The following is a 24509-nucleotide window of genomic DNA, read 5'->3' as shown; positions in this document are numbered from 1 at the left end:
TCAAAGAGGGAAGGCAGTGCAAGACAGGCTTGGAAGAGGCTTCAAAGAGGAAGGTCAAAGAAGCCTCACCGAGAAGCTGACATTGAAGCCTGAACCTGAACGAGGTGAGAGAGTGAGCAGATATGTGGTCAAGGTTTTCCAGGCAGAGGAGTGGCAAGAGCAAAGGTCATGACTGGGGAAGGGATGAGAGCCAGCAAGGCCCGTGTGGCTGGGCAGAGTCTGGCCAATGGAGATGGGGTCAGAGTGCAGGGGTGGGGGCTTTTCCTCTGGGTTCAGTGAGGAACCACTGGAGGGGGTGACACGGAGGAGGGAGGTGATCTGGACCTAATTCTACCATCATCCTTCTGGCTGCTGTTTGGACAAAGGGTTGGAGGAGGCAGGAACACCAGTGAGAGGAGGCCTCTGCATTCTGCCTGGGGAGAGGCTGGTAGCTTGGACAAGGGGGTGGGGTGAGAAATGTCAGATTCTGGATGTATTTTCAAGGTGGAGCAGATGGGAATTGCTCTTGGAGTGGATGTGCGGTATGCATATGGCAGGCAGAGAATGGAATCTGGTTTTTGGCCTGAGTACCTAGAAAATGAAGTTTTCGTTAACTGAAATGGGGAAGGTGCAGGAACAACTTCGGAGGAGATGATCAGGATGTTGGATGGAGCAAGATAAAAGATGCCCCCAGCACACAGATCTGTGAGTCTAGGGAGCGGTCCAGGCTGCTGGACACATTTGAGTGTCATCAGCTGATAGAAGCCTCCAAAGCCATGTGTCGGGGTGACAGCTTTAGGACAAAGAGTATGGAAGGACCAGAAGATCAAGAGCTAAACAGGGGCCATCACAACTTTTAGAAGTTTGGGGTGGGGTGGGGGTGCGCTGCTGCAAAGGAGAATGGGGAGGTCGCCAAAGAAGAGGAGGAGAACCAGGCAAGTATGGTGTCTGAGAAGCCCTGAGAGGAAGATGCTTCAGAGAAGAGGGAGTGGGCAGCAGTGACAAATACTGCTAGAGGGACCAGTAAAACAAGGATGGAGACTCAGGATTGGATCCAGTAACATGGACATCACTAGGGACCCAAAATGACAGATTAGGGGGATTGGTGGGGAGAGGGGCAAGAGCCTGGTTAGATGGGTTTTAAAGGAGAAGGGGAGAAGAGAGACTGCAGGCAGCCTGAAAGAACAACTCTTGGAGGATTTTTGCTGTAAAGAGAAGGGGGAAAATGAGGCAGCAGTAGCTGGAGAGGACGGAAGGGTCATAAGAGGGTTTTTGTCCCCCCCCCCTCTTGTTTTAGTTTTAGGGTAGGAGAGGTAACAGCATGTGAATTGATGGGAATGACTGGGGAGAGGGGAGAGAAGGCAGAATCAATGGGTCAGTGTTGGCTTGAAGGGTGAGATGTTGTGGACAAGTGGAGGGGGCTTCCAGGCCAGCTGGGCCAGTTCAGCCTGGTCCCCAGAGGGAAGGGGAGGTTGGGAGCCATCTCAGGTGGTGGACAGATACGTGGTGGAAGCTAGTGGGCATTTCCTTCGATTCGTTCATTCAAAGGATAATTATCTGGCATCTATTAAGTGCCAGACTGTTCCTGGGGCTGGGATAAAGTGTTTGCATTTTCTCCAGAAGCCTGGGCTCTGGTCATCAGCTGATGGGTGAGGAGGAAGTGAGGACAAACAGCAAGTTTGCAGTGGACCAGGAGGAGAGTGAGAGGGGAAAGGACAAAGCAGCGAAGGTTGTGAGGGTAAAACACTGGGTGATGCAGGCAAAACGCTTAGCACGGGTCACGCTGTGTTGGGGGGAGGGGGTACAGTGGCCTCAAGCAGGCCCAGCTCAAATACTGATACTGTGCCTTCTCGGTTGCTTGAAGCTGAAGTTACTTAACCCCCTGAGCCTCGTTTTTCTCATCTGTTAATTGGGGGGAATGGTATTATAAATCTGTAGAGTAGGCGGCAGGGAGGCCTGGGGAGCGTTTCATACCTGTTGGCCCGCGGCTGGTGATGGTCCAGCGCCTGGCGGGCACCGGGAGCGGTGAGGACTCGCGGGCCGGGGGATCAGGGACCCCGGAGCGGAGGGGCGGGGCGGGACGGCGCTGACCACGCCCCGGGCCGGAGAGGCGGCGCTGCCTCCCGCAGGGCTCCCTCTGCCCTCCCGCCGCCTCGCCGCCCGCGCGCCGGCCCGCGGGGCCCGGTTGTCCTCCGCCTGGAGCAGCGGGATCCGGAGGTACGGGGGCGGGGGGACCGCGCCGAGGGTGCAGCTGGGCGAGCTCTGGGATGCGGACCTGGGGTGCCCGGGGCACCGGTGGGGAGACGCGCTCCGAGAAGGAAGGAGTAGGGGCTGCGGAGGAGCGGGGAGGGCTTGGTCGCCGCCCGCCTGGGCCACCTGTTCCGGAGGGACGTTTGTGTGCGCGCCAGCTGGGCGCGCTGGTCCCCCGGCCGCCGCCGCCGCCGCCTCCCCAGATTTCGCCCGAAGTTGAGCGCAGTGGCTGGACCGGGAGCCCGGCCCGCAGTGGGGAGAGCGCGCCCGGCCCCGGAGCCCTCGGGGCAGCCCCGCCCGGGCCCGGCCCCCGCAGTGGGAGAGAGGGGCCGTGGGGGCAAGAAGCCCGAGTGCGGGCTCCCTCGGCCCGCGCGGCGCCCTGGCGCGAGGCGCTCCGCCCTGAGGGGCATGGAATCGCCTCGGGCCGCCTCGCCGCCGGCTCCGCTCGCCCCTGGCCCCGGAGGGAACGCGGCTGGGGAGAGAGGTGGGGAGCGGCCGGCTGAAGGGGAGACCGCCGGGGCTGGAGGCGACCCCTGGGCCTCTAGGGGTGCGGAGGCTTTGGACGTGCGGAGAAGGGGGAAGGAAGGGCCTCCAGGTGGAGGGGCTGCGTGGGTCCGACCTGGGACGTGGGGAAAGTCGGGCCCAAGCACTCCCTGTCAGGGTCCTGATCCGCAGACCACCCCCTTTCCGGCGTGCTTCTCTCCCTCTCTCTTCTCCGGATGGGAAAGTTGAGGCCGAGTGGGAGCTGCGGTGTGCTTGGGAGAGGCTCTGGCTGGGAGGTCCACTCTGAGTCCACTGCGCTTCCTGCTAGGGGAGTCTCCGGGCCTCAGTTTCAGAATCTGACACCTGCGGGGAGAAAGTCCCACCTCCTTGCCAGACTCAGCTGAGCCAATAGCTCTGAGAGGGTTAAAAGCCACCTCCCCTACCCCCACCCTTTCTCAGGTTCAGGACACCCTTTCTGTCTCCTCCAAATACTGAGTGACTACTCTGTGAAAGCCCCTTGGGGTCTCTGGAAGCCCCTCATCGGAACACCCTGCAGCACTGCGGTGCACCCATTCTGGCGCCCTGCCCCTCCCCGACTTCTCCAGTTGCCAAGGACTTCCCCTTTGTTACCTCCTCCCAAAGAAGGGGGAGCCACCCTGCCCAGGGTGACGAAGCAGGGCCCAGGCTGGCCAGGACTATCACCTCCATGCCCATGTCTGCACTCCGTGTTCCCACCGCCAGGTCCTCTAGGAGAGTCTGCAAATCAGGCCCAAATAAAAAAGAAAAGGAGAATCAAGATGGAACCCCATCCATTGTTCAGTCTTCTCCCAGACACATTGCTATTGCATTGGGTGCCTGTCCCTGCTTGTCTGCTAGGGCGTCTCAGTATTAGAGGACAAACTCCGAAGTGGAAATTCTTTAAAATGTGTTTTGTTTCCTTGTACCCATCGAAGCCCTGTAGCTGCCTGGGCTAGTGGGCTTGCTCCCGGTGAGTGCGAGGGTCCCACGTCCCCAGTGTGTGCAGGGTTGGCAGAATCTTTCAGGGTAACTTACTCAGAACATCAGGAAGTTGTGACCCACCCCATCACTGAATCTGCCTGGGCCCGAAGCTCCCCAAATCCCTCCCCCAACCCCTTCCCCCAGCTGCTGCACTTCCAGGTGGGTTAGGGGATGGCTCCACCTTCCACCTGGCCACCCAAGCTGTGCAGGCTGTGCTCTCTGGAATGCATTTCCTCCCGGCCAGGTACCTTCTAGGGGTGTCCTCGACTCCTGTTGGTTGACCTGCATTTCATTGTTTCACATCTGCTCTCCAGATTGGAAGCTCCTGGAGGAAGGAAACTTGCCTGAAGCCTAGTGCCCAGCCTGACACAGAGTAGGTGTTCACGATATTTTGCTTGAATGAATTAACTGAAAGAAGAAGGAGAAAGAAATTCCATATTCACGTCGCTTGGGGATAACTAATGTTAAAATTTGCTTTTTTGTCAGGCTTTTTAAAAATCACTTTGGTACATACTTAAATATCTTGTCCATATAAATGTTTCAAATTCCTCACCTTTCTCAAACATTATTTTTTAATATTTTTCAATGCTTAGGTATTGTTACATCGTATTTAGTTATTGGATCTCATTTGACATTTAGGTTTGGGGTTTTTAAAAAATATTTGGCTCTTTTAGATTATGTTACATGGAGTTTATACATAAACTTATACACTGCTAGATTTTTTTCTGGAATGGAATTACCTGGTGGTCAGTGCATATGAACCTCTAAAATGGTCACACCTAGAGCCAGCCAGCTGTCTCTCCAGAGGGCCTGTACCATTGCGTACTTCCTCCGGCTGTGAATGTGCATTTCTCGTTATTTCCTGGAAATACTGGGTCAAAGAGTGTGAACATCTAGGATCTTTGTGTGTCTCTTAGTTATTTGTTTGAGCTCATCAGTGAGATATTTGCCCCTTGTCTGGTCTCTTTGCAGCAAAGATCTTCTCCCAGGTTATCATTTGGCCTTTATTTTTGTTGCGTGATGGTGTGTGTATTTGAGGAGTGCATTTTTAATTTTTATTTTACTTTATCTGTGTGTGTGCTTTTCGATAAGGGAGACTTGGCTGCATTTTTAAGCTGATGGGAAAGAGCCAGAAAAAGGAGTGGCTGCAGCTCCCCGCTCCCCCAGAGAAGGAAGGGCAGGCTGATAGAATGAGGTCCCAGAGGATGCAGGAGGTAGGAGGGGTCTGGAACTGGTCCAGAAGGACCTTCTGAGCTGGTGAGGACAGGAGGCGTGAGGGAGGACGCTGGGAGGGCACCTTATGAATTGGCTTTGATCTTCACAGTGGAGAGAGTGTTCTGGACCTGGGTCCCCAGCTCCCTGTGCTGTTTGCCAGCCTCATTCCCTTGGGCTCTCCCTGTTTCCCTGGGAGGTAGCAGGTGTTATCATCCTCCACTGACAGACTCCAGAGGGTGGGGAAGTGCCTTGCTTAGGGTCAGTCAGGTGATGAGTGGCAGGGCTGGCTCCCCCAGCACTAACCGCAGGCTTCTGGGAATCACTTTCCTCTCTGAGCCTCCATCTCCAGTAGGCGCCAGGAAGCAGTGTCCATCTTACTCTCTCTCACTTGGTGAGTGAGTGTCCCTTCCTCTCCTGTCTGCCTCAGTTTGTCTTCCCTCTGGACAGAAACCAGTGAGTCCGGAGCTTCCAGCTCCACAGAGTTGGCCAAAGGACTAGGAGAGTCCCTTCCCTTCCTGGCCGGTGCCGCACACCCTCCCCTGTGCCCACGCTGGCCCAGGAGCCAACTCCAGCAGGAGCACACAGCCTTCTGGATATCACACCTGTGCAAAGTCTGAGTTGCTAGGTGGACAGTCACGTGACAGTACAACCGGCAAAGTGGTCTTCACATTCCATGAACAGGCTTGATTTGAAAGAGCAGAAGCCACTGTCCCAGATACAGAGCCCAGACAGCCTCCACCCCTGGCCCTACAATTGTGTGTAATTTTTATTTGCTTCTTCCTGCCGGTCTCCAAGGCAGTCCCCCTGGGTCGAGGGCGGCCTTCCATCGACTGAGCCCCTACTAGGTGCCAGACACTTTGTTACCTGAACTGTTTTACCCTCTGGGCCATCCTGTGCTGTCATTCCCACTTTACAGATCAGGGGACTGAGACTCAGAGTCAAGAGCCTCTTCTTGACCACAGTGGGATCTGAGCTCCAGGCCGCAGTGGCCTACCTGACCTGAGCCCTGACGAACTTGGCGGGACTGCAGGCAGACTCCTTTCACCTGGCAGAGGGTGTTTGAATCCCAGCTGTGCCTCGGTTTCCTCAACTCTTAAACTGTAGTTCATAACGAGAGGACCTGCCACACATAGCTATTGGGAGAATTAAACCAGTTACTGAATGAAACCTGCTTTGACTAATGGCTGTGTGTGGTAAGCCCTCAGAAAAGATTCACTATTGTTATTATTAAACCAAAATGACTCCATAATAATTTTAATAAATGTTGACTCAGCCACATCCAACCCCTCTGTGACAAGAGAATGGGAAGGTGAGCCCGTCCTGACATGGAGAAAACTTGGACTTCTTGGATGCCTTTGAACCCTTCTTTTTTTAATTATTAATTAATTTGGGGGGGAGGTAATTAAGTTTTTATTTATTTGTTTGTTTGTTTGTTTATTTATTTATTATTTTAATGGAGGTACTGGGGATTGAACCCAGAACCTCGTAAATGCTAAATACATGCTCTACCACTGAGCTATACCCTCCCTGCTAAACCCTTCTGGACACAAGTGAGGGATCTGTATCTAAAACCTTAAATTACATTTCCTTTGACCAAGGGGGCGCATTTCTAGGAACCAGTCCTATGGAAATAATTAAGGATGTGTTCAAAGATGTGAGTGCTAAGATGCTCACCATGGGTATTGTCCACGTAAGCCAAAAGACAGAAGTCACATTTCCAGGAGCCAAGCTGGGAACGAGGTGAAATGAAGGATGGCACTGCCGGGTGACGAGGTCCAGTGTAGCCCCGGAAAGTCAGGGTGTGGAGCTGTGTTTATAGACATACCATGAAGGACATCGTGTATATTTCCAAACAATTTTATTCAGGTGTGATTTACAAGTCATTGCAAGCATCCAGTCCGATGAGTTTTAGGAATGGGTCTGGTAGTGCAGCTACAGGGCCCCTGTGTATTTTTCAGTGAAAAATAAAGCGAGGCATAGAACAGCGTGTGTAATAGGATCGCCTTTTGTGCGTCTCCTGCCCGCGGTTCTGTGTAAACACCGCTCTGTGTGGGGGGGGGGTGGGTATCACACTGGGAAGGACTGGGAAGAATAAAGCAAAATGCTGACACGTCACATGCCCTCACCTCGTCTTCAGTGGCTCCACACTGTCTTCAAGACAGAGAGCAAAGCAGGAGGTGTCACTGCGGGGTGGGGACTGGACACCTCCCCAAACCTGCAAATACATGTCAGCCCTCGTAAGACTGGGAGCAGGCAGCCCCGCCAGCTGTGCTCTGTCTGCGTATACATCGTGGAAATACATAGGCAACAGTCAGAGGTATGAAGAAAACCACAACAGCATTTTGGTGGATACTTGGCAAATGGCAATTTATCTTACCTATTGTGGTTAGGAGGTTGCCGGGCAGGGGAAGGTGGAGGGACATTTTGGAAGAGGGAAGCACATGTTTCCGAAACTTGGAATTCCCAGAGCTGGTGGGCTTGAGCAATAGGGAGGAGTTGATTTTGCTTTCAGGTTTTCACCATCATTTGCAAAGGCATGGAGGGTACTGTGACAGCTCACCTTCACCCCTCCCCACTCATCTGGTGATCACACATTTATGATGTGCCTGCTGTGTGCCAGGCCCTCCCTAATTTAACGTCATTTAGAGTCTCAGGCAGGGTGGACAGTGTCTGACACAGTGCCCACTTTCCTCTGATCTCAGTTCACTCCAAGGCCAAATTCACCTTAGTCTTTCCCCATAGGACTCACCCTGGGGCTCTGAAGGTCTGCCCGGGTCTAGGCTGTGGGTGAAATGCAGGGTTTGGGGTGAGTGCTGCACACACACACACACACACACACACACACTCCTTTGGAAGGTAGCCACGAGCTCCTGCCGTGTGCCAGTATGTGCAGCAATGGGGACCCAGTCCACTGGGACAAAATCCAGGTGACTTTCTGGAGGTGGCTGCTCTACTCACCTAGGTCAGAGCAGACTGAGGAAGGAGGGTCTGAGACTTGGGGACAGACATACCTGTGTGCAAATCCTGCCTCCCACCTTTACTAGCCAAGCAGCACCTTTCCTCTGCACATTAGTTTTCTGTCTGTAAAAGGGGCCACCGTGGTGGACTTGAAGACACAGTAAGGTGAAGGACGAGCAATGCCTCGTAGGGCACCTGACATGTGGTGTGTTCTTGGCAGACAGCAAACTTCCCTCCTCTTATGGTTAGGAAGTTCCTGGGTGGGGGAGCATGGAAGGACATTCTGGAAGAGAAATTAGCATGATGCAGAAACTTGGAATTCCCGGAGCCTGATGGTTTGAGCAATACAGTGGATGTCAGCTTGGCTGGTCTGGAAGTCTTGGGCCTGGAGAGGGGCAGGGCTGAAGGGAAGTGCCCACAAGGCCTCAGCAATGTGGGGTCTGGGAGCCTGCTTGGAGCTGAGGCAGTAAGCCAGGGAGAGGAGGCTGGGGTGGTGGGTCCCAGGACAAAGAGACGGCGAGATGGAGAGAGCTGATCTGGGCTGTGGCCGTGGCACCAATGAGGGAGTGGTGGTGGTGGGGGTCTGTTCAGAGAGGGGCTCTCCCCCTATTTCTCTGCCCTGCACCTCCCTCCCTGGATTATCACAACAGCCTCATAACTGCTTTCTTGTTACCACACGTCCCCTGTGGTTCAGTCTCAAAAAGCAGCCAGATCTTAAAGATTTCTTTAAATCCTAAGTCACCTGGTAGCCCTTTCCTCCTCAAAATCTCTCAATGGCACCCCCTCCCAATCAGCAATCCAATCCTCCAGTGTCCCTCAAGGGCCCCCCATGGTCCAGTGTCCCCTTATCTGTCCTGTCTCCTCTCCTGGTACCTTCATCCTCCCAGCTGATCCATCAACACCTCAGGCACACATGCCCCAGGGCCTTTGCACTTACTGATTTCCCTCCCTGGACACACTTCCCCCAGATATCCATATGGCTTGTGCCCTCATTTCCTTCCAGTTGCTGCACAAGTGTCAGCTTTTCAGAGAGACCATCCCTAACCATTCTGTATAAAGTGGCACCCCGTCTCCCAGTCCAGTTTCCCTGAGAGTAAATGTGTGGGTGTCCAGACTCATGGTGACTTACAGCTCCCTCAGCTGAGCAGAAAGCTCAAGGAGGGTGACTTCACCCTGCTCCTGAGAAACCAAGCCCAGGCTCTACTACAGAGCTGGACTGACTGGGAGGGAGGGCAGGGTGGCCTTGGGGAAGAAAGGAGGGTCTGAGACTTAGGGGCAGACATCCCTGGGGGCAAGTCCTGCTCCTGCGTTTCTTCAGCTGAACAGTATTGGGAAGGTCACCTTTTCTCTCCTGGGACTGGTGAACAGCCAGGTATTTTAATATGAAGGTTACAACATGTGACCTTATTTTGTACCCTCAGGATGGTGAGGCAAGACACACCAGTTACACTTTCTTAACCTTTGTAATCTGCATCCACTCAGGGTTTACAGTTTGCAGATGCCACTGCCCTGGGCTGCTTACCACATTTGATCTTGACTTTCTGGGCAGTTTAGGGATCATCTATTCATTCAGAAAATATGTACTGAGCACCTATTATGTGCTAGGGTCTGTGCTGGCCACGGGGGACGAGACAGTGAGTGGCCGTGGGCCCTGCCCTCTGGGAGCTGCTGCTGTTTTCCATGTGTGTCAGTGTCACTGTGTATTTAATCAGCCCCTTCAAGAAAGACCTTGGGTTGTTTCCAGTCATTTGCAATTGCCAACAAACCTGTGACTGGTACAAATATCACTTATCTGTAGGATAAATTCAGAGTGGGCTTGTGTGGCGAAAGGGTAACTGTATGTGCAGGACCATTTGGCCTGCCTACCAGCAGTATATGGAATGCCCGTTTCCTCACAGCCTTGCCAGAAGAATGTGTTGTCAAAGTTTTGGATTCTTGCCCATCTGACAGGTGAGAGATGCTATCTGAGTATTTTGACTTGCGTTTCTCTTACCTACAAAAAGCTCCCTGATCTTGCTTACCTGTTTTGCGTGTGCGTGAACTGTCCTTGGACCATTTTCTTTTGGACTCTTGGAGTTTTTCTCCTTGACGTGTGGGATCTCTTTATCTGTAGAAAAATTAGACTTTGGGGATCTGAGAGGCGCAGAAGTTATCCCAGGTTGTCACTGGTACCTTGACTTTCTTGGTGTTTGCAGGTAGGATGTGGAGAAGTTTGTTCTTTCAAGGAGTCAGGTTTACTCATCTTTTTTTTTTTAATGGCTTCTGGATTTCACACATATTTAAGAAAACCTTCCCAACTCTAAGGTTCTAAAGGAATTCACCAATGTTTGTTCTAAACGTTTATTATTTTACATTGAGAGTTTATCCTGGGGTGTGTTCTAAGATATGAACCCAGCTGGTTTTTTTCCCTAGTGGCTATTCCACTTGCCCAACACCTGTATTAAAAGATCTTTTTTTTTTTTTTGCTTTACTGATTGGAGAGGCTGCCTTTATTGGATATGCAAGAACCATATTATTTCTGTGATTTATTTTGTTTCATTACCCTGTCTGTTCATATGCTAAGACTATGTATTTTTAATTATTGGGGCTTTATAATATATTTTAATGTCTAAAAGACTAGTCCTTCCTCGTGTGCGCCTTCTTCTCAAAGTTTTCCTGTAGATTCTTGCTTGTTTATATTTCAAGATGAACTTTGTAGAATCAATTTGTCTAATTCCAGAATCCCATGCAATTTATAAATGGGCTTAAAGAAAATCTACATCTTTATGAGGCTGAATCTTCTATCCAAAAACATAAGACAGCTTTTCTATTTGTTCAAGTTTAGTTTGTGCTTTCAATGGCTTTGAAATTTTCCTCACATAAATATTGAACATATTTTGTCAAGTGTAACCCCAAGTATTGTGGTGGTGGTGGTTGTAAGTGGGCGTCTTTTCCTTTCCTTTCATCTTCTGCTTGTAACTGCTTGTTGTTTATATTTCTGTATGTGTGTGTGTGTGTCCCACCATCCTACAGTATTTTTTTATACTTTTTTCTCTCTTTTTTTAAAATTGAAATGTAGTCAGTTACAATGTGTCAATTTCTCATGTCCAGCACAGTGTCCCAGGCATGCATATCTATACCAGTATTTCTTTTTATTAGTAGTAGCTTTTCAATGGTTTCTCTTGACTTCCCCAGGTATACATTAGTACCATATGACAATAGCAGTAGTTTTAACTTTTTCTGTTCAGTTTTCATATCTCTAATTTCTTTTTCTTGCCAAATTGCTTCAGTGTCCGTGATGGTGCTGGGCACCTATGTCTTTTCCCTGTCTTCAGCAGGAGTTCTGTCACATGTGAAGCTGTGTACGCATGCTCCCCAGAGTATGAAGCTGGCTCCTGGCTTTGATGTTGATATATATAATTTTGTTAAGAAAGTATCCATTGATTCCTAATTTATCCAGAAAGGGCGCTGGAAGTTTTGTCAAGTGTTTTATTAGCATTTTTTGAGGATGACAGTAAGATTTTTCTCCTTGGATCTTGAATATGATAAATAATGATATCCTTATATTGAACCATCCTTGCATTCCAGGAATAAATCCCACTTGGTTGATGTTTCATTCTTTTAATGTGCTGCTGAGTTCTAGTTATTTGCTTTATTCTAGTTATTTGATTTTTACAATAATATTCATAAGTGATATCAGTCAGCAGGGTATCTTGTGCAATCTTTGTCAGGTTTTGGTATCTATGTTATATTTTAAATTTCTTTTAAGTTTTCCTTCTCATATTTTACTATTGAACAGTTTTAAAAGCATTGGAATTTTCTGTTATTTAAGTTTGCAAGATTCCCCTCTAAAAATGTCTTGCCCTGTTGCTTTTATTTCTTATTGATCTTTTATAATTCTATTTCTTATGTGAAAGTTGGCCTTGTCCAGACTGTCTGTTCCGGGAACAGTCTTGATATATTACATTTGTCTAGAAATTATTTTTTTCAGGTTTTAAATTTTATTTGCAAAGTACTCTCTTTTGATTAAAAAGAAAAAATTTTCCTCTACTTCTTTGGTAACTTTCCCATTTGGCATTTCTTAGTTTGCATAGGTTGCTTTCTCCTTATCCTTTTACTCCCCTTTTTTCTTAATTAGGTTAATGGTGATTTATATATATTTACTGAATTTTTTCCACAGAGCCAGCTTTTGGCCTTATTTCTTAGTTCTACTGCTTATCTGTTTCTTAGTTTATATCTGCTTTAATCTTTCTTAATTCTTTCCTTATTCTTTCTATTTATTTTATGGGGTTTTTTTTTAAAACATTTTTAACCTGGTGTTTTCTTTCTTTATTACTATTAAAACTGTTCTGTTTTACTTGTCACATGTATTGGAAGCTATATATAGTCTTCTGATTATTTCTGCAGCTGTAGCCTGTAGATTTAGATCCATGGTAGTTTGATTATGGTTGTTTTCTAGGAATCCTACAAATTAAATTTGTGTTTTCCCTTTTGACTCAAGAATTGTCCAAGAGGGTTTTGTTTTTTTTTTTATTTCCTGACTTAAATTAACTTTTAGTCTATGGCCTTTTGATTATAAAATGTCTATATTTTTTATATTTTTGGATATTGTTGAGGTTTTTAATTTTCACAAATGTTTCATCAGCTCTTCAAAACAAAGTGCAGCAGGGAACTATATTCACTATCTTGTAAAAACCTTTAATGAAAAAGAATATAAAAAGGAATATATGTATGTATATACAAGACTGGGAATATATGTATGTACTGTGCATCAGAAACTGACACATTGTAACTGACTGTAATTCAATTTGTTTTTTAAGTGCATTATCTATGATTAGGTTGGAGAGTTTGATGCAGCCTAGTACCTTCTGATTATTTTATTTAGGTCTTCAGAATTCTTATATATGTTTGATCTACTTGGGTCTTGGGCTGAGAGAGGTAAATTAAAATCTGTTATTAGTGTGTTTCAATCTAGTTATCCTAATATCCCTGTAATTTCATCTTCCTGAAAATTGCTGCAGTGTTCTTGGTGATTGTGAATTACACCATTTAGCATTACAAATGGTCCTTCTCTGGCTCATTTAGTGATGTTTGTTTTCAATTCTGTTGTCTGATACGAAGGTCATGGCCCCAGCTTTGTTTTTGTTCATATTTATCTTTAAACCTTTGCTCATTCTTTTACTTTTAACCATTCTAAATCACTTTTTTGATGTATGTGTCTTGAATACAGGATAGAGTTGGGTTTTACTTGGGATTGAAACTAAAAATCTTTCTCTTTGTAAAGATAAGTGAGTTAAGTCTATTTATATTTATCGATAAGACAGATGTCTGTTATCTGTTCAGTCATATTATGTACGTATGTACGTAAATATGTCTTGGTGCATTTGAGAGGGCTATATCCTTTATTCTTTTACTGTATGGCCTGTTTTCTTTGCTTTTTTAAAAAAATTAGTCCTGATATTTAGGAAAGCTTGTATATTTGTTCTAGTGGCTATATTTGTATTTACCTTTTATGTAATACTCTCAGTTCCTTCTTTCTTTAGACGATATCTATTTCTTTTCTATGAAAAACAATAAATTTAACTTGTTTCTTCTTCATCCTCCCCCTTCTCTTGTCACCACCCCATTTCAGCTGATACTGTGTTGAGTGATTAAGGCATATATTCTTTCCATCCCAGTGCCTCTAGAAGCTCTTGGTCAGATGGTGTTCTTGTGTTGCTGCTGTCTGCTTATAGAATGACATGCAAACCTGGAGAGGTGTCCACAACTTGGAAGAAAATTCCGGAGACAAGAGTGAAGCACTCTTTTAAGAATTGGTTTCAGGTCTCCTCTGGCTACCAAAATTCTCAGATGCTCAAGTGTGTTATATAAAATGGACTTGATGGTACCATGTAGGAAAACAGACATCAGTGACACTGAGTTGAAGTCATTCAGAAGAATCAGGTTTTGTGTGTGGTGAAGTTTCAGGAACATCTTTCAGGAACAATTTATTTCACTTATTTTCCTTTTTATGTATGCACAGAGGCATGATTGGTGCTTTAAAAATCTGACCTAAACATTCTTGCAAAATAAAAATTCTGCATAACAAGGAAGGAAAGTGACATCACTTAGGCAGCATTTTCATTTTTTAGCAGCATGTAGCATAAGGATGCATCTTATTAGATGCAACAAAATTGGGTAGTATTACCCTTCTCACTGTCACCTTTGTACTTTAAATATGCTTGAACTTTGACTACTTGATATTTTAGCTTTTACCCCTAGCAATGAAAGATGAGGCCACCACTGAGTTGTCCTGTTTTCCACCTTCTTTCAGCCTGGCCTACCAATTTTTTGTTTAGTTGTATCATTTTTAAATTGTCTGATTAGATAACGTTGTCATTCCATTCTGTCATCCTTATTCCTACCTCTTTTGGGGGGAGGGGGAGGGGAGTAGTGAGGGAGGCGAGCTCAAGTCAAATATATTCGGTCCTGTTACTGAAGTTGTTCCAGGCACCATTTGGTTGGCTGTGCTTCTTCCTCAGTTTTCCTCATCGGAACAATATCACTTAAGCTACCTCATACTTAGAAACTATTGCTATGTGACCTTTATATTTAAAAGAACAGCTTGGCTATATGCTCTGTATCTATGAGTTACACATCTACAGATTCAACCAACCATGGATGGAAAATATTAAAAGAAAAAAAAATTCCAGAAAGTTCCAAAAAGCAAAGCTTGAATTTGCTGCAGACCAGCAACTATTTACACAGCATTTTCATTGTATTAGGTATTATAAATAATGTAGAGAAGATTTAGAGTATACGGAAAGATGTGCCTAGCTTATATGCCAATACTACGCCATTTTATATTATGGACTTGAGCATCTATGGATTTTGGTAGCTGCGGGGGCCCAGGAACTAATTTCCCAAGTGAATACCAAGGGACAACCATTTATTCATCTTTAGCTCAAAACTTTCTTATCTTAAGGATCCTATGGGTGTTGCTCTACTATCTTCCGTCATTGAAGATCTGCTGAGAAATCTGACCCAAGCCTGATGCTCTTTCTTTCATAGATGGCTTCATCTTTTTGTGTAGCTGCCCAAAGATTTATTTTTATGTCTTTAAAGTTCTCATCATTTTATTAGAATGTGTCTTGGGATTCACCATTCTGGGTCACTGTTCTCTAGGGCATGGGGTACCTTTACAATTCATGAAATCAGGCCTTCCATTATTTCAGGAAATTTTTCCTGAATTGTAATTTTAAGTATTTCTTCTGGTCAATTGTTCTAGTTTTCTTCTTTGGAAACTCCAGTTATACCCTTGTTGGATCTCCTTTACGTATCTTCTCTTTTTTCATTTTCTTGAGTTCTTTGTTCTCTTTGATTATTGCTGTTTGATTTTGTTCACTTTTCTCATTTTAATCTCTATATCTCTTACTGTATTTATTTTTATTTTTTAACACCTTTACTGTGATATGGTTCCTGTACAGTAAACTACACATATTTTAGATGTACAATTTGATGAATTTTGATAGATGTCTACGCCAATAAAACCACGACTACAATCAAGACAGCTAACATTTCCATCATTCCCCAAGAGGTGCAGTTTTCGAATTTCCAATTTATCCCTTCCTACCTACTATATCCCCTGATAACCATAGGTTTGTTCCCTATGTCTGTGAGTCTTTCTCTGAGTCTGTTTCTGTTTTGTAGATAAGTACATTTGTGTCTTTTTTTTTTTTTTTTTTAGTTACCCATATAAGCAATATCATATGGCATTTTTCTTTCTCTTTCTGGCTTACTTCACTTATAATGACAATCTCCAGGTCCATCCATGTTTCTGCAAATGGCATTATTTTATTCTTTTTATGATTGAGTAGTCTTCCATCATATATATACCATATCTTCTTTATCCAGTCATCTGTCAATAGATGACTTTGGGTTGTTTCCATGTCTTGGCTATTGTAAATAGTGCTCCTGTGAACACTGGGGTGTATGGGTCTTCTTGAATTATATTTTTCTCTGGATATGTGCCCAGGAATGGGATTGCTGGATCATATGGTAGGTCTATTTTTAATTTTTTAAGGAATCTCCATACTGTTTTCCGTAGTGGCTGGACCAAATTACATTCCCGCCAACAGTTTCAGAGGGTTCCGTTTTCTCCACACCCTCTCCAGCATTTATTGTTTGAAAACTCTTTGACAATGGCCATTCTGACTGGTATGAGGTGATTCATTATTGTAGTTTTAATTTGCATTTCTCTAACGGTTAATTAGTGATGTTGATCATCTTTTCATGTGCTTGTTGGCCATCCGTATGTCTTCTTTGGGAAGATGTCCTCTGCCCATTTTTCGGTTGGGCTGCCTGCTTTTTTGATATTAAGGTGTATGAGCTGTTTGTATATTTTGGAAATTGGTCCCTTGTTGGTCTCATCATTGCAAATATTGTCTCCCATTCTGTAGGTTGTCTTTTCATTCTGCTGATAGTATCCTTAGCTGTGCCAAAGCTCTTACTGTATTTGGCATGGAGTGTGTCTCCCTTGTATTTCTTGTAGTTTGGTCTTCATTTCTGAAATGTTTTTGTCTTTTTCTTACAGTTTTTTCCTGAGATCTGTCAGTTGTCAGCTATCATCTTCATGTCTTGCCATCATTTTTTCTATCCATTTCTTCTCCAGTTCTTATATTTCTACCCTTTGGTCTTCCTTCAGGCTGGGGTTACTTCTCTCAAGGTTTTTTTATTTATTTGTTTCTTTTTAAATTTGTGCTGTAATTTTGGATTATAATTTTTATTTGTTTTATGGCAATATTTTTATGGTGGAATCTTCTTTATACATAAGAGAACATCAGTGTTCCTCTCTTTTTATTCATGTAGCATCTTTGTACAGATGTTGTGTTTATTCCTTTAACAATTTTTTCCCCTCTATTTCAATTAGTTGAATTTTCCTGGACCAGCAACTAACAGGAGGTTTTGGTGGAAACTAGGAGCAAGGCCAGGATAGTTCTCTAGATTTCTCTGCTGAAAGGCTCCCTCCTCTGTCTTCACGGGAAGGGACTGTTCCTTTAAACTATGGCCTTCCTCTGAATCTACTCTGCTATTGCCTCTCAGGACCCAACCTGGCTCAAGGGGCCGCTGCCTCCAACCTTGACCCCTCCTGGTTCATTCAGCTCCCAGCTCCTGTCTCCTAACATGTTCATCTTCCTCTTAGAGGTGGTGATTTCTGTGATCTTATGCTACTGGGTGCCCCCTGCACTCCATTCTCCCCCCTCACTGCCGTGTCTGCTGGCCTCAGGTGCTTTGTGCCACACTTGACATGTGACTTGAGGTTTATGGGTTTTTCCTGCTCCTGGTTTCCCTAAAGCTGTAGCTTGTGGTTTATTTTTTCCTTCCCCTGTTGCTCTGTCTGACATCAGTGGAAGAGGGAAGATTCCGAACTAAGAATCTGCCTTATTCCTATTGGAAATAGAGGTCTCCACCTCTCTAACTTTTCTGTTTGTAATATCCCCCAAAGAGCAGGCCTCTGCCTACTTGATTTCTGTCTTTGGAATACCTTGCAGCCTTTGGAGAAGGAACATTTTGTAACTTCTGGTCTGAAAACAGCTATTTTTATAAGGATCGCTGCCTTCTAGTACCTGTCACTCTTACTTCTTGAGTAGACATCGTGTATTTATTTACGCCCTGAAAGAGTCAGCGTGCGCTTGATGGGAGGACGGGACAGCAGACCCTCCAAGCAGAGTTTGGAAGTTCCAGGTATGATTTTTCACACCTGGGAGGGTCTGAGTTCTAAGACCAAAGACCCCCCCCCAATTTTATTGATGAAGAAGGTATGGGACAGGCACAGGCCCAACGTCACATAGCCTATTAGTGGCAGATCAGAAACTGTCTGGAGGGAACTGGGGTTGAATTCTATACTCCACTTCCCAGCCAGGTCACCTTCCCCTGGGTCCCTCAGCACGTAGCCTCAGGTATCTCTTAGATGTTAACTTATCAAGGAGGTTGATCAGCACATGCCCTGTGTCCCCACAGTTGGAACATTCGGTTAGTCCTGCTCTCCCTTCCCCATCGTGCAGAAGGAATCTGAGGCCCAGAAAGGGAAAGTGACTTGCCTAAGGTCACATAGCAGGTCAAGCAGGGCTGGGCCGCCCTGGAAGCAGACACCAGCCCGGTGCCACTAGCTATGGCCACTCGCATGAGTCACTTAAATTTTCTGAAAGTTAAACAAGGGAGCAGAGACTGGGATTAGTTGGAATAATACTGGCGCCCCTCACTGGTAGTTGGCACCCCTCACTGACCCCAGCTGGAGCTGGGCCAGGGCCTCCGGACCCCGTTAGTTGCTTGCTTCCTCATGAAGCAGAAGAATGCAGCAGACTCTCCTCTGTCACCCACTGCATCCCCCACTGGGTCCCCAGCCCCAAATCTCCCAGCACATAATGAATCCCGGTTTCTTCTTGGCATGGGGCAAGCGTGAGAGTTTGGGCCGGGTTGTCTCTCATTTGGGGTCGTCTGAGGTCCGTAAACCCAGGAAGTGCCAGAGAGTCCTGTCCCATGTTCACCTGGTCCTACACGTGTCCTCTCCTGGCGGGCAGGTCACCGGCAGTCCCAGCACCTTCAGGCTCTGAGAGTAGAGCCTGGGGCCGATCGCTGTGGCCGGGGATGCCGCACAGTCATCAGCCAGACCTGAATCACGTGCCCACCCCCAGAGCTAGGGAGTAAAGTCTGTGGGGCAGGGGTGGTTCCCCAAAGGAAATTGGGGCGCTGTGATCAGAAGTGGGAATGGGTGCTGGGAGAGCAAAACCACCCGACGGCCACCCCATCTCCCCAGGGGACTTACGACCCTTCTCTCCTGCCATGGGCTGGACGCAGGAGCCCAGAGAGGGTCAGAGGTGGAGCGCCCCCACTGTGGGGGCAGAGGTGGGTGCAGGCCATGGAGGGGTGATGAGCGCCGGGAAGGGGAGCCTTTTCTAGGCACCTGAACCTGGCCCCTGATGACTGTGCTCCCGAGGCGGGGTCCACAGAACTGGTGCTGGGGGCTGGGCCAACAGGGGTCTAGTCAGACCTTCAGCCCCCTGTCTCCACCAGCCCTGCGCTTCCCATCCTCACTTCCTGCCCAAGTTGGATCATGGGGACACGGGGAGCCACAGAAGGTCTTAGAGCAGGGATATGACCACAGTTAGGTGCTAACTGGGACTATCTCCCCAGCTCAGGGCTGGAAGTGGTAGGCAGGGAAACAGGAGGAGGTGGCAACAATGTGCCAGGCTCCACTGACAGAAGCCAGGACTTGGACTGTGGCTGTGAGGCCCATCCAGGGACCACGAGCATGCTTTGGGCCTGAGATCACACGGGTATTGGGCTGTGGCCAGCTTAGCCCCATACACAGTTCCTATTCCCAGGTCTCAGGCTCCGGCACCAAATATGGTGCTGCTCGTGTCTGGCACCTTCATCCATGGCCAGCAAGGGCACATCCTCCTCAGCAGGCTCATACCGCCCCCACATCAAGGGAAGCCAGCTCATCCCAGCGCTGGGGCCCCGAGCAGCCAGGGCCTCGCTCCATCTTCTTGTCTGCACTCATCAATGTGGTTCACAGTGGATTAAAAATACTCAGGACCGAAATAGCCTCTCTCCCTGCAGGGAAAACCAGGGCCAGGGGAACATGGGGTTCTTGGTTTACATCACAGCTCTACCACTCACGACCCCTTCTGGGGAGTCCCAGGCAGCTCACCCTACCTCTGACCCCCAGTGTCCTCACGCACATGCTCATTGGCTCATTTCATCACTCAATGGTTTGCCTACTCATTCGTTTCTTCATTCATCAATTCCCTGGTCACTCACTGATCTCACTCATCGATTTGCTCCTTCATTCACTCACTTCCTCCTTTACTCATCCAGTCACTCACTCACTCAATTTTTATTTACTCCATACCAAGAGCCAGGCACTATTCTAGATGCTGAACAAAACACAGAAAAATACCTGTCCTCATAGGGTTATGTTCCAAATAAGTAATCAAAACAAATGAGTGTAAACACCATACAGTATGTTTGTTAGAATAAGTACTAGGAAGAATAAACTTGAGTGGGAGGCATGAAGTGATAGGGAGTTGGAATTTTAGCGGGGCCAGGGAAGGCCCCACGGGAAGATGATTTCTGAGTGAAGATGAGAGGGAGGTGAGGGAATGAACAGTGTGAACACCTGCAGGAGGGAGACCAAGCAGGGAGAACAGCAGGTGTGGGGGCCCTGAGACGGCAGGGTTGGGTGGTGGGCTTGAGGAGGGGGGAGGAGGCCAGGCGGTGATGGGGAGGGAAGTGGGTGGGGGATCGGGGTGTGGGGACTCACAGCACCTTGTGGATCTGGGCCTCCCACATCACTCAGGGTCTGAGCAGAGGGGCAACCTGACCTGACGTGTTTTTAAAGCATCCCTCTGGCTGCTGAGTGAGTGAATCAGTGTGTCCATTTCCTGGGTGCCTACTATGTACCAGGCACTGAGCCGGGCACTGGGGAGAGAGGTGGTGCAGGTCCCCATGGTGCTTGTGGAGGTCCGTCTAGCTAACTCCCTTCTCATCCTGTGTCACCTCCCGCGGGAAGCCGTCTTCTCCCCTCCGCTGGCCCCTTTGCTCCATTTCAGCCATCCTCGAGTTTATCGTCCTTGTCTCTTTCCAAATGGTCTTCCCTCAGGCTGAGCATTCTTTCAGGGCAGGGCTGCGCCTCAGTCTTCTCTTCTCTCAAGCCTGTTCCCTGAGGGGCAGAGAAAGGAATAATGAGCATGTGGGCCCCAGGCCAGCCTGCCCGGCCTGTGTGGCTGGGGAACGGGCCTCACTGTCTCTCGCCATCTTTTGCAGATGGGTTTGTGGGCGTGGAGAGCATGTGGAAGGACCGTGTTGGCAGAGAAGGTTGGCTGCTGAGCCAAGGCGTGTCTCCAGGAGGCCAGCCAGGCCGCCCCGATCCTCACCTCGCCGCCATGGGCCATCCAGGCTGGTCAGTTTCTGGTGCATGACGTGATTGCAGTTCCCTGCCTCAGCCTCGGGGAGGGCGGGGCCCAACTGAGCAACTCAAGGCTCCCAGCACCTCCCTCAGGCCACAAGACCCCTCTGTCCTGGGGAGGGGTTTACTCCAGCTCCCCTTAGCCCCCAGGCTGCATTCGGTCCCCCTCCACTTTACACCCAAACTTCCAGGCCTCTAGAATGAAAACGATGCAGCTGCCCCTGAGGTTACTGAGGGCCAGAGGGGGTTGGATTCAGGACAGTAATGGTGGCCGGGATTCTGTTAATAGTGAGAACTGTCCAGGTCAACGTACACCGGGTCCAGCGCCAGGCACAGTCACACACTCGCACCGCCTCTCTGCTGGCCAGGACAGTGCAGTGCTGAGAGCACAGACTTTGGAGCCAGGTGGCCTGGGTTCAAACCCCGGCCCTGGCCAGGGGACTCTGCATGAATTATAGGACTTCTCTGTGCCTCAGTCTCCTCACATGTAAAGTGAGGGTGATGATTCCCCTCTACAGGGTGGCTGTAAGTGATTAATTAATTAATATGTATGACATGCTATTACTGTCCAGCTGGTTCAGGCAGACCTGGGGTCCCACACAGTCCCACCTCGAGGGCACCCAAGAATGTTCCAATGTGGGCACCACAAAAGAGCGAGGGTCCGAGGGCAACAGTACTAGTCAAGGTCACAGACTATATATAGCACAAACTCCCCATCCCTTTCCCTTCTAGTCAGGGACTGGGGCAGCCAGAGGCCCAGGAGATCCTGCTGTGTCCAGGCCAAGGGTTTCGGGATCCAGCGGCATGCCCATGTGCCACCCATCCTGCTTCTGAGCAAGCTTGCCTGCCATCGCCCAGGCCCCTAGAGCTCCAGGCCTCCGGCTGGAAGTGCCCATGGTTGCTGGCTGTCCTTCCTCTTGGACCACCTCCAGGCCTGGTTTGTGGAACTGAATGGGCCTCAAATCATAGGCCGCCAACCTGGCAGTTTGAGTGGGACAGGCCTCACCAGGAAGAGAGGCCTGTGTGCCATGTGGCAACGGCATGATCTCTGACAGCCCTGGCACATGCCAGACCCTGCCCTGGGCCTGTGTTGGCCGCACATTGTAGGTGGCACTGGCCCAGTCCATGGGGAACTCACAGGTATGTCACAGAATGTTGGACTCTGTGTACATCTTAGCCCATGGCCCAGTGCTCCCATTTTGCAGGTGAGGAGACGGGGCTTTGAGCAGGCAGCTGGCAGGTCTGCGGGCTCTAGAAGACGGTGTGAGCTGTGGCTGGTGTTTGTGGGAAGTGTGTTTCTTGGGTCGGGGATGCCAGCAGCCTGCCCGAGTGTGGTGCTCGTCTCTTGCAGACCAGCCAGTTCCTGCTGGAGGCTCCTGACATCACCTGGGGAGATGCTGTCCAGGCCCCCCGACTGGCTGCTGTGGCTGCTCCGGGGCACCCCAAGACAGCGGGTCTGCACCCTGTTTATCATCAGCTTCAAGTTCATGCTTTTTGTCTCCGTCATGATCTACTGGCACATCGTGGGAGAGCCCAGGGGCCAAGGACATTTCTCCAACCTGCCTGCCGACATCCCCTGCCCCCGCTTGGTGCCCCCCACACCAGCCTCTGGAACCCCACCTCCAGGCAACATCTTCTTCCTGGAGACTTCTGACCGGACCAACCCCAACTTCCTGTTCATGTGCTCAGTGGAGTCAGCAGCCCGGGCCCACCCCGAGTCGCGGGTGGTGGTCCTGATGAAGGGGCTGCCTGGCGGGAACGCCTCCCTACCCCGGCACCTGGGCCTCTCGCTGCTGGGCTGCTTCCCCAACGTGCAGATCCTCCCACTGGACCTGGAGGAGCTGTTCCGGGACACGCCTCTGGCAGCCTGGTACACGGCCGTGCGGCAGCGGTGGGAGCCCTACCTGCTGCCCGTGCTCTCCGATGCCTCTAGGATTGCGCTCCTGTGGAAGTTTGGAGGCATCTACCTGGACACGGATTTCATCGTCCTCAAGAACCTGAGGAACCTGACCAATGCACTGGGCACCCAGTCCCGCTACGTCCTCAACGGCGCCTTCCTGGCCTTCGAGCGCCACCATGAGTTCATGGCGCTGTGCATGCGTGACTTCGTGGCCCACTACAACGGCTGGATCTGGGGCCACCAGGGCCCGCAGCTGCTCACGCGGGTCTTCAAGAAGTGGTGCTCCATCCGCAGCCTGGGCGAGAGCCACTTCTGCCGCGGCGTCACCACCCTGCCCTGCGAGGCGTTCTACCCCATCCCCTGGCAGAACTGGAAGAAGTACTTTGAAGAGATCACCCCCGAGGAGCTGTCCCGGCTGCTCAATGCCACCTACGCTGTCCACGTGTGGAACAAGAAGAGCCAGGGCACAAGCTTCGAGGCCACGTCCAGGGCGCTGCTGGCCCAGCTCCACTCCCGCTACTGCCCCACGACACATGAGGCCATGAAGATGTACTTGTGAAGGGCTTGCCAGGCCGCCTGCCCCCACCTAGCATCCGGGAGAAGGGCTCTCGGCCACCCTTCCTGGGGAGGCGAGATGGGAGGGCTCGGGAGAGGGAGGCCTGAGCTGCTGCAGCCCAGGATTTGGTGCAGAAAACTGTCAGCCCAAGAGGTGTTACTGGAGGACGTGCTGCAGGCCCTGGGATCTGCTCCCTTCAAGCTTGTGTGAGGCTGGTTGGACAGTCCCTAGGCCAGTGCACTGTCACAGGGTACAGGTGACTAGTGGTGAGGGTAAGGTGCTCAGCCAGAATCAACTGGAGTCTTATAGACAACAGGCAAGCCCAGTGAACATGAAAGCATCTTCCAGGGCAGCATGGAAAGCAGGCAGGTTGGGGCTGAAGTGCCCATGAGGGGAGCACAAAGCCCAAGGAAAGAGGGTTGAGAGCAGGGAGAGGAGGCAGCTTGTGCAGGAGTGGGGAAGCAAAGCCAGCCTCATGAGCCCAAGGGGTGGGGAGCTTTGGGGGGTTTGGTTTCTTTTTCAGAGGGGCCAAGGCAGGCAGAGCTGGCCCGGGGAGCAATTTGGGAGAAACCCGGCCTACCCACCCCATCCTTGTTTCTAGAGATGTTGCAAGAGTGACATGTGCCAGCTGCCTGCTTGTGGGCACGGGGGCTGGAGTTCTTTTGGCTCAGGAAAAGCATTTTAAAGAAATCACTCCCTGCTGTGCCTGTGATAAACACAGGAGAATAATAAATACAATAAATGACTCACCAACATCTAGTGCTTTTTGGTTTATGAAATGCATTCACTTGCACAGCCCTCGTCAGCCCACTCTGCAGCTGGGGAAGCAGCTGAGGCTGGTGGTGGTGGTGACTTGTCTGAGGTCACACGACCTGCCAAGGTCAGAGGGGCCCGGGGACCTGGCCGCTGGGCGGGCTCACAGCCCTGGTGCTGGTGCCAGAGAGCAGCTGCGGTGGGAAATGGGAGAAGCCCACTTTCCCACCTCACTTTTCAAGGCTCACAAACAGCCTCAGTTGGGTCCCACTGGCACCCCCACCCCCACCCCATAATGAGCCCGAATCTGTTTTACCCTGAACTGAGCCAAATGAGCCCACCACCAGGGTGGGGGCATGCTGCCATCAAACTTAGAGGAGGCCCAAGGGAGGTGTGAGGGCCTGTGGGGTCCCTCCTGCCTCACCCGCGCCATCTGTCTAAGAACCTAGGAGAGACAGAAGTGCCATGCTGGCAGCCCCAGGGCTGGG

General features: G+C 49.3%; 1 protein-coding gene across 1 annotated transcript; it reads left to right on the top strand.

Moving 5' to 3' along the window:
• Positions 1–1967: 1967 nt before the first annotated feature.
• A4GALT (alpha 1,4-galactosyltransferase (P1PK blood group)) lies at positions 1968–24013 on the top strand. Its single transcript, XM_072973630.1, has 3 exons — positions 1968–2196; positions 20671–20806; positions 22164–24013. The coding sequence occupies exon 3, from the start codon at positions 22207–22209 to the stop codon at positions 23269–23271; it is 1065 nt and encodes a 354-aa protein (XP_072829731.1). The 5' UTR covers positions 1968–2196; positions 20671–20806; positions 22164–22206; the 3' UTR covers positions 23272–24013.
• Positions 24014–24509: the final 496 nt, after the last annotated feature.

This window comes from Vicugna pacos, chromosome 12 (genome assembly GCF_048564905.1).
Source record: "Vicugna pacos chromosome 12, VicPac4, whole genome shotgun sequence".
Taxonomy (NCBI): domain Eukaryota; kingdom Metazoa; phylum Chordata; class Mammalia; order Artiodactyla; family Camelidae; genus Vicugna; species Vicugna pacos.
Note: the sequence above shows the minus strand (reverse complement) of the source record. Positions and strands in the feature narration are given on the sequence as shown.